The sequence below is a fragment of the Rhamphochromis longiceps genome, linkage group LG4 (genome assembly GCF_057381845.1).
Source record: "Rhamphochromis longiceps isolate RC_006_pf linkage group LG4, R_longiceps_female_GT1.1, whole genome shotgun sequence".
NCBI classification, from domain to species: Eukaryota; Metazoa; Chordata; class Actinopteri; order Cichliformes; family Cichlidae; genus Rhamphochromis; species Rhamphochromis longiceps.
The window spans coordinates 37,667,186-37,676,540 of record NC_140560.1 but is presented as its reverse complement, the minus strand read 5'-3'; the positions used below and the strand labels follow the sequence as shown (position 1 = coordinate 37,676,540).

Sequence of the window (9,355 nt, the reverse complement as noted above, 5' to 3'; positions counted from 1 at the left end):
GATAGTGTCTGTCTCCTGAATCCAAACTGGAAGCTGGTTCCACAGAAGAGGGGCCTGAAAACTGAAGGCTCTGCCTCCCATTCTACTTTTAAATACTCTAGGAACAACAAGTAGGCCTGCAGAGCGAGAGCGAAGTGCTCTAATAGGGTGATATGGTACTACAAGGTCATTAAGATAAGATGGGGCCTGATCAAGTCATCATCCAATTCCACCTGTGATCTTCTGTCACCATTACTCTCTGAGCTCTGTGTTGGTTCTGTCACCTGACAAATAGGACATACATGACAATAAGAATAAAATGTGTTTCTGTCACTTTGTGCAGATCTTGACTCATCAGTAATGTTTGTAGCGTGAGTGCATTTTTAAAACAATTTGTGCACACTGCACTACAAGGTGGAATATTTGCAAAATCAGGACTACCTCATGACATTTTGTCTCAAAAATTAACCCTATGAATATGTCAGAGCCATTAGGATAAAATTATTGTGTCACCAACATTTTAACGTTAGACATATAATTTTAACAGCCTCTGTAAACTAATATCCTGGCTCGCTCGAGGCTGCTGTTTTCTCTGACAGTTTCAATCAAAATTAGAAATGCTGCTCTGAGACTGAGAGAACTAATAGTGCTGCATGTTTCCAAAACACGTTATTCATGGTTACATACAGTTTCAGACTGATGTGGGCCAAAGCCTAGCACTTGGCTTTAAGTGATTTACAGTAGAGCAGGGCGATATGATCAAAAATATTTATCACGATATACATTTGAAAATTTGCGATAACTGACGATATAATTGTCACAAGAAAAAATACTTTACAACTCCACAACTTTATTAGTGCAAAACCCATCAATGTATTTTCACTTAAACAAGCAGCTGTTACTTGTGCAAACTCCTCGCTGACAGTTTAACCAAAAGGCATTTCCAGTGGAAACTGGCCGACACATCCTCAGCATAACCATGTATAACATCCACAAAACTTAAAAAGAGGTTATACACACAACACTGTAATATTATGCTGAAGCACAGTACGTATCACTCCACGAGGCTCCGCCTACGATAGCCGTAACGCTCCGACAATCCATCAAGCGGTGCGGCTTCGTAGCTCAGCAAAGTCGTACTGAAACATTTGACAGATTTTCGAGCGCCGTGCACATAAAATCGTTTCGAGGTCAGTAAACACAACCAGAGTTCATACATAAGGCACATGGGATTATAAGGGGCTCTGTCGACTTTCAGAAAAATCAAAGGATTGATTTTAAGTGCGCCGTATTTTCCAAACAACACGGTAATAACGACGGCCCGCTAGCATGCGCTACCAAAAATAGTGCTTTGTTGTGTGTCTGACGGACGAAAGCTAAACCAGTTCCACACCAGTGAAGCTGCAGCATTTTTACAAACCAGTTCTGGTTCATCGTTTCATTCAACGATCGGCTTTTGCTCTTCTCGTTCTCCGTCATACTTTTTCCGCCATGTGCGTATGAAAACAAAGGCACAGCGCATGCGTGTTTTATGGATTGCATTTATATAGCGCTTTTCAAGGCCCTCAAAGCGCTTTACAATGCCACTATTCATTCACTCTCACATTCACACACTGGTGGAGGCAGCTACAGTTGTAGCCACAGCTGCCCTGGGGCAGACTGACAGAAGCGAGGCTGCCATATCGCGCCATCGGCCCCTCTGGCCAAGTAGGGTAAAGCGTCTTGCCCAAGGACACAACGACCAGGACAGAGAGCCCAGGGATCGAACCGGCGACCTTCCGGTTACAGATGCGATTCCCAACCCCCTGAGCCACGGTCGCCATACTTCATTTTCTCATCGTTGCCCAACATCATACCGGTATTACCGTGAACGGTATGATGTGGCCCAGCACTAACTTACAGGTTTCTTTGAAAAATACTTTCTTATATCCAGGTTCTTCCTCTTTGCTGCCATCCTCCTCGCAGCGCAGGTTTGCCGCTGCTAAAACTAAACAGAGCTCCCTGAAAGGCTCAGCCAATCATACTGGCCATATTTGTCACATGAGGTAGGACTCCAGTAGAGAACTAATTTCACTCTTTCTGCACCGCTGGGTGAATGAGACGTTGACAGATCTTTTTTTTCCTTTCTATCGGGTTTGATTTCTCTATTGGTGGGGACAATTCAATAATCTCTAAATCTACGCCCTTGTGTGCAAGTTTGAGTTGAGTATGGTGATAGCTTTGGGGAAGAAGCCTTCCCCGAGTCTGTTTGTTCTGGCCTGAATGGATTTGAAGCGCCTGCCAGAGGGCAGTAGGTTGAAAAGATGGTAGGCGGGGTGGGTAGTGTCCTTTGAGATGTTTCTGGCCCTGCTGAGACAACGGGAGTTGTAGACAGCAGACAAAGAGGGCAGGGGGCAGCCGATGATTTTTTTGTGCTGTGGACTGAACCAAACCGAAACAAGAAAATGTGCTCTGGAAACTAAAGCGAATTAAAAACTCAAAATGAAATAAAAATAAAAAATCATTTGAGAGTATAAAACTATGATAACTTTGAGAGCAGCTAAGACGAGGGTGGAGAGTGGAAAGGCGACTGGTCCAGATGAGATCCACCGTTCTGCCATGAACTCCAGTGAATATGATGTCGGCCCACCGTGTGCAGCTGGACGTCTCCTGGAAGGATTTCCTCAGGTTCAGGAGTGTTTATGGGGAGTGTTGATCATTCTTCCAGAAGCACATGTGTGAGGTCACGCTGGTGTTGGAGGAGAAGGCCTGGCTCACAGTCTCCGCTCTGATTGGTCCCAAAGGTGTTGGATCAGGATGAGGTCAGGACTCTGTGCAGGCCGGTCCTCGTGATCGTGATCGGTCAGTCCGGCGAACATGCCGCAATTGTTCTAGAGTCCAGTAGTGGCGTGGTTTACACCACTGCATTAAACACTTGATGATGTAATGCTTGTATGCAGCTGGTCGCCATGGAAACCCATTCCAAAAAGCTCTCTGCGCACTGTTGTTGAGCTCAGCTGAAGGCCACGTGAGGTTTGGTGTCTGTGGTAACGTACTCCGCAGAGTCGGCGACCTCTGTGCACTCTGCGCCTCGCACCACGGTCGACCACTTCATAGCTGAGCTGCTGGCGTTCCCAGTTGTTTCCACTTTGTTATAATTCCACTAACAGCTGACTGTGGAATGTTAAGTTGTGAAGAAATTCCACAGCTGGACCTGTTGCACAGGAGGCATCCTATGGTAGCGCCACGAGGGAGTTCCCTGAGCTCCTGAGAGCGAGCCCTGCTTCCACACATTATTTCTGCATGCCTAGCTGCTGACTTTAAACACCTGCGGTCATGGAGGTCATGGAGGTGACTGGGACACCTGAATTCAATGATTTGGATGGGCGAGTGAATACTTTTGGCAGTACAGTGTACCTCTGTGGGTATGGAGAAGTCTAGGAGAGAGGATGACGCTGGTGAGCCACACCACCAACATGTGGCTTTATGCTGAGGAAGAGCTGTGACGTTAGACCTGATGGAGAAATGTAGATGAGAAGGAGCTTCTGTGTGTTTGTGGATCAGAGGAAGCAGATGACTGACGGTACTGCACGAGGAACCATGAAGGAGTATGTGAGGGTGGTGCAGCATACGTATGAGGACAGCGCTGAGGTGGCTGAAGGTTTTGGTGGGAGTACATCAGGGATCTGCTCTGAGCCCCTGCTTTTTTGCAGTACTGCTCGACGGGATGGCTGATGAGGCCAGGCAGGCGACTCTGTGATCTGCAGGAGGAAGGAGGGAGGATGATGATTAATCTGATGGCAGGAAGAGAAGAGGAAGAGCTCAGAGAAACTTCGTGGATGCAGTGAAGGAGGACGAGCCGCTGAGGAAAAGAAGCGTCTTGCCGCTTCTACACTACATCTCCCAGAATCCTCTGGGCTGGTGTTGGTGACGTCACATTCCCTCGCCCCGGTCCGCTCTTTCCCTCCTCTGTTTAAGTTTTGGTTCCTTTGCTTCTGTTTGGGTGTTTGTGCCTGTTCGTTTTAAAGGAGCTCGGTGTGTTTGTGGGAGCGGCATGGGTCCCGTGGAGGTGAGGCTTGCTCCGTTTATCTCACCGGAAACAGGAAATAGAGAAACCGGCTGATGTTTGAGAGTAAAGCGAGCTTCGTGCTGAACGATAGAAACAAAGAAGTGAACGAGCTCGGATTAGTTCCAGGTTTTACCGGAAAACAAACTCCGTTAAAAATTCCACTGAATTTAAATTCGAGTCTTTAAAAAGTTTCAGGCTGAGGTGAATGTGATGTGCGATAGATTTACTGACCGGAAGTGATCAGTATTAATAACAACCTTTGTTCCGAGTCATCTGTTTATAGAGACATGCACGTTCATTCACAAACTGTTTATTTAAAGCTGATTTACACTCAGGTGAATAAAGGTGACGTCACATGACTGAATGTCCTACAGCACGTGGTAACTAAGTGTCCAGATGTCCCTGCACAGGTGTGGCTGCTCACCTGTGTTGTGGCGCTTGGACTAACGCACCTGTCTGTGTCTGCAGCTGCTGCACATGTCCGTGTTCTCTCAGAGTTTCTCTCCCTGCGGCCGCTTCCTGGCAGCTGGAAACAACTACGGCGAGATCGCAGTGTTCAGGTGAGTCAAACGCACCTGGTTCGACTCGGCTGCGAGGGCCACACCTCTTATTTGTCACTGCTGTTTTTTTCAGTTTGTCTGCAGCTCTGAGTCCAGACGCCACCGCGCTCAACCAGAAACCTGTTCTGACCTTCACGGGTGAGTGTTCGGGCCAAAGGTCGCCCTAAACCATCCGAGCCTCTGCAGTATGGCGAGGGCGTCACAGGTGTACCTGCTGGTGTTTTACACCTGCAGACTCGAACAGTGGCATAAAAAAATAACAACGTGATGAGAACCCAGGAAGTCTGAGCTCACTCACATGAAAACACACTCACCTTTCCAGCCTTTTGTTTGATAGATCCAGACATTTGTCTGTTTCCCGTCACACTGGACGCTCTTGTGAGGCGCTAAAGCGTCAGTGTGTTTGGTGACAAACATCTGCGTCATGCTGAAAACACGCTGGAAATAAAGAATCAGTGAAAACGTGAAGGTTCCAGCTGATTTTAAACCAAAACTCTGGATTTAGCCTGCAGGTGGAGTTCCAGGTGTGTTTGTGAGTCAATATTTTTGAGGCTCATTTTATTGTGATTTTTTATTTGCTGCCCTGTGACGAGTTCTGGTTTCATTGGGACTTTAGTGGCCGTTTATTGTGTCCGTGTTGATGTTGGACACACTGTCCTCACAGATTCCTTTTTGGTCTTTTTGTCCTGCAGCTCATGAGGGACCGGTCTTTTCCCTTCTGTCCACTGACTGCCACCTGCTGAGCGCGGGAAATGGCGAGATCAGCGCCTGGAGCTGGAGCGAGCTCACCAAGAAGGTAACCTGGAACGTCTTCAGGGACACATAGATGGAGAGGGAAAACGAGTTTGCCTGATTTTTGTGTCTCTGCTTCCTCAGAACGTCAAACCTCTGTGGACCCGAAGACCGAACTACAAGTGAGAACCAGTCTTCCACCCCTGCCTCCTGTCTGCTTCCTGTCTGCCTCCTGTCTGCTTCCTGTCTGCCTCCTGTCTGCTTCCTGTCTGCCTCCTGTCTGCCTCCTGTCTGCCTCCTGTCTGCTTCCTGTCTGCCTCCTGTCTGTGTTATGGCCCTGTCCATAATCTGTTTTGGTGGCTGTTGTTGTCTGTGCCTTTAAGTCTTTGCAGGTCCCGGAGTGGATGAGCTGACGGCTGCTGATTGGTCCCCTGGCCATGTGATCTTCATTCAAATCCCTCACCAGCAGTTGTCCTGGGGCAGCCACTGACAGCAGCAGCAGACCTGACCCTGGCCTCCAAAACCTGAGACTTTTGTGCCTGTGACTTTGTGCGACTTTTTTGGGAGTTTTGTATATAGTGTGTACATTAGTTTTCATTGTAAATAGCCTTGTAAATAGCACTGCAACAGAAGGGGTGAGCTGCCTTATTGTTTTTCCTTGCACTGTTTTCTCCTGTTTATTTCAGTTAGGGAGTTAGGTGTAGCGCTTGTCTTTTGTTTGATATTTGATTTCACATAGGGTTGTAGATAACACCTCCTCCTGTCTTAGCTTGTTTTGTTTGTTATTTTGGCCTTTGTTCACCCCGGAGCTTCATTTTTGCAGTGCAGAAAAATAAATCATGATTCACTAAGAAATTGGTTTCCCTTTGTGTATGGTTTTGGGGACCAGGGCGGGGCAATTCTTTCAAACTTGTGTTGCGTTCCTGTACCCCTAGACTGGGGCGTAACAGTCTGCTTCCTGTCTGCCTCCTGTCTGCCTCCTGTCTGCTTCCTGTCTGCCTCCTGTCTGCCTCCTGTCTGCCTCCTGTCTGCCTCCTGTCTGCTTCCTGTCTGCCTCCTGTCTGCCTCCTGTCTGCCTCCTGTCTGCCTCCTGTCTGCTTCCTGTCTGCTTCCTCACTCACGCATCTGCTGTCTCCTTACAGATCCAGCCTGGAGATCCCAGAGATCAACTCCATGACCATCAACCCCAGAGTGAGTACAGCTCCACCTGTCTGCTCTGCTTCTCTTCATCGCGTTAAAGCTGGCCCGCCTCTACGAGCAGAAAACACTCGAACCTGAAATAAAACACAAACCTGTGACAGTATGAAGAATATTCTCCTCCTCATCATCCTCGTCGTCAGAGCCACCCTTTTACTAAACCTTTATTTGTTTTTGGATGTTTTATTGAGGTCCTTTTATTATTCTGACTTCTTTTCATTCTTTTTGAATGTTATTTAATTTTTTGCTTGTAGAAGGGATGCAGCTGCAGTCGGGGCCTTTTCTCCGATGATAATGAGGATAGTTGTCTTTCTGTCGGACGTGTCGCTCCGACGTGTAATGAGGAGTTGTGTTTGTGTGTCAGGATAACAGCCTGGTGGTTGGAGGAGGCGATAACAACATCCATGTCATGGACCTGGAAAACGGTGTGTTCAAGGTGAGTGGGGAACAACGTTGACTCCATGTTTTCTCCTTACAGCACGTCGCTGTCGTGTGTGTGTGTGTAAATGCTGACTTCTGCTGTTAACGTGTGAGTCTGTGGGGAACGACTCACTGCTGGAGCCTCTGCTGGATGTCAGAGGAACTGCAGGTTTTATGCCTGGATGTCCGTGTGTGCACTGAACTGTTTCAATCTGATTTTCATGGCAGCGTCTGTTGGGGGAGTTCTGTGTTTCCATGGTGACAGGTTTGTGTTTTGTCTTCAGACGGTGCTTCAGGGTCACTCGGACTACGTCCATTGCGTGACTGTAAGAGAGAGGGAGGCGGAGATCCTGTCGGGGGGAGAGGACGGAGCAGTGAGGCTGTGGGGTGAGTTCACAGGAAACATGGGGCTGTCGGGAGGATGATGATGGTGGCGAGGAGTAGGGGTGGGCGGTATAAACAATATACAGTAGAAACGATATGAATTTGGCCAACGTGGGGTTTTGACTATACCGCTCTACCGTGATGGCGCATGTTGATGATCTCATCAAGCTGCGCCTATATATCGTTACCGCACATGCTTCAAATTATACCGCAATATGGATTTTAGGCCTTATCGCTCAGCCCTAGTGAGGATGATGGTGATATTAGTGACGATGAGGATTTTGGTGATGGAGGTGATGATGAAGGTGATGTGTTGCTGTTGCAGACAGCAGGACGGGTCAGTGTGTTCACTGCATCGAGGTCTACAAGTACGAGGTGAGTGCTGGAAAGCGTCGCAGACTTCCTGTGATGATGTCACTTCCTCTTTATCTGAGGATAAACACAGGTGTGTGTGTGTTTCAGGTGTGTGCGCGTCCTCAGTACGGTAAATGGATCAGCTGCGTGACCACCGACTCCGACTGGATGGTGAGAAAACGTTTCCTCGCATCGCTGTGACTCCTCCCCCTCCTTTCATCAAAGTTCACTTTGATGAAAATGATGTCATCTTTGATCTTTGATCACAGCTTTAACCGTGAAAACCTCTAAAGATGAAAGTCTTATTTCTGAGTCAGACTGACTCTGTGAGGACTCGTGTTGTGTTAGAAACAGGTGATGGACTCCAGGTGAGTTCAGGTGACGTTAAACTGCGAGATGAAACGTTCTCCTTCGTTCTTGTTCTGAGGTTTGTTGTTTTTACAGATGTTTCCTTAGATTCCAGATGTGTAAGATTCTGAACATGTCTGACTTCCTGTTCTCACAGCTGTGCGGCGGCGGACCGTCTCTGTCTCTGTGGCACCTCCGCTCGCTGTCACCGACCTCCATCTTTAACCTGAGCGGGTGCCAACGACAGTCCACCTTCCATCAGGACTTGGTGAGGAAGACGCTTCAGTCAGTGTTTGTCCATCTGTGCCGGTGCTCGCTCTGGTTCACTTCCTGTGATGCATTTCCTGTAGATCCTAACGGTGGGTGAAGGTGCGTTCGTGTCGCACTGCCTGCTGGGCGGCGAGGTCAAAGCTCAGATTCCCTGCACCCCACAGAGCCTGAACACGCTGCAGCTCAACAACAACAGCACCGAGCACCGGGTGAGACCCTGAATGCAGCACGCACATCCTCACGCAAACACGGAGGTCACATGACACGACAGGTTCACGAGTGAAGTTTAACGCGTTTCACACTTCGCTATTTCAAAAGTCCACATATCACACCTGAGCCGTGACAAACTGAGCGTGTGCAAACACGGCGGGACAGTACAATGTGGCTCAGTGCTGATTGGTTGAAGCTGGAGAAGACAACCGGAACATCCTACACATTAAAAGTCAGCAAGGGGTGTGGCCAGAAGAGAGAGGATGTGAATGAAGACAGAGCGACGTCAGGTTTTTCCCCCCAGTGTTAGTGAACGTGTCGTGTGTTTCAGGTGCTGACGGTCGGCGGCAGCAGCGACCGTATCGACGTGTTCACCAACCTGTCCTACAGAGCGTTCTCCCTCAGATTCTGAACTCCGAACTTCATGAGACCCCACGCACGATAAACTGTCTGTTCATTTTCCATGTTTTTATTTGTTTTTGGGCGTTTTGTATCAGCTGTCTGTGAGCTTCTTTAAAGAATAAACATATGAAAATAAAAGCACACCACGCTTCACTCGTCTTCACCAGCTGAGCTCTGGTTAAACCAACCACCAAAGAGCCCACCCTGTGATGAACAATTGAACTTTGATGTTCTGATCACAGGTGTGCGCTCATGAAAGTGTTCCCAACTGAAATCAGCGCTGTGACGCTCCTACGAAAGCTTTTAGATAAACTTTATTAACACAGCACACACGCACACTCTGCTGTCAGTTCACCGGTTTGTTTCTGATTAGTCACATGCTGGAAACTCCGCCTCTTTCACTGACACAGATGAACCTGTGAGTGAACAGGAAGTAAACGGCTGATTGACA

General features: G+C 48.1%; 1 protein-coding gene across 1 annotated transcript; it reads left to right on the top strand.

The window, feature by feature from the left end:
* The first annotated feature begins 3,869 nt into the window (after positions 1-3,869).
* On the top strand, positions 3,870-9,045 carry thoc6 (THO complex 6). Its single transcript, XM_085404902.1, has 13 exons — positions 3,870-4,027; positions 4,496-4,587; positions 4,661-4,725; positions 5,280-5,383; positions 5,464-5,501; positions 6,462-6,510; positions 6,881-6,952; positions 7,221-7,323; positions 7,646-7,695; positions 7,783-7,845; positions 8,180-8,290; positions 8,373-8,501; positions 8,834-9,045. Exons 1-13 carry the CDS (start codon positions 4,013-4,015, stop codon positions 8,912-8,914), a joined length of 972 nt encoding a protein of 323 aa, XP_085261028.1. The 5' UTR covers positions 3,870-4,012; the 3' UTR covers positions 8,915-9,045.
* The last annotated feature ends 310 nt before the right edge of the window (positions 9,046-9,355 follow it).

Coding starts and splice junctions, on each gene's coding strand:
- thoc6 (XM_085404902.1), top strand. Junction 4,726..5,279: donor ACCTGTTCTGACCTTCACGG/GTGAGTGTTCGG, acceptor TTTGTCCTGCAG/CTCATGAGGGACCGGTCTTT. Junction 8,291..8,372: donor CCACCTTCCATCAGGACTTG/GTGAGGAAGACG, acceptor CATTTCCTGTAG/ATCCTAACGGTGGGTGAAGG.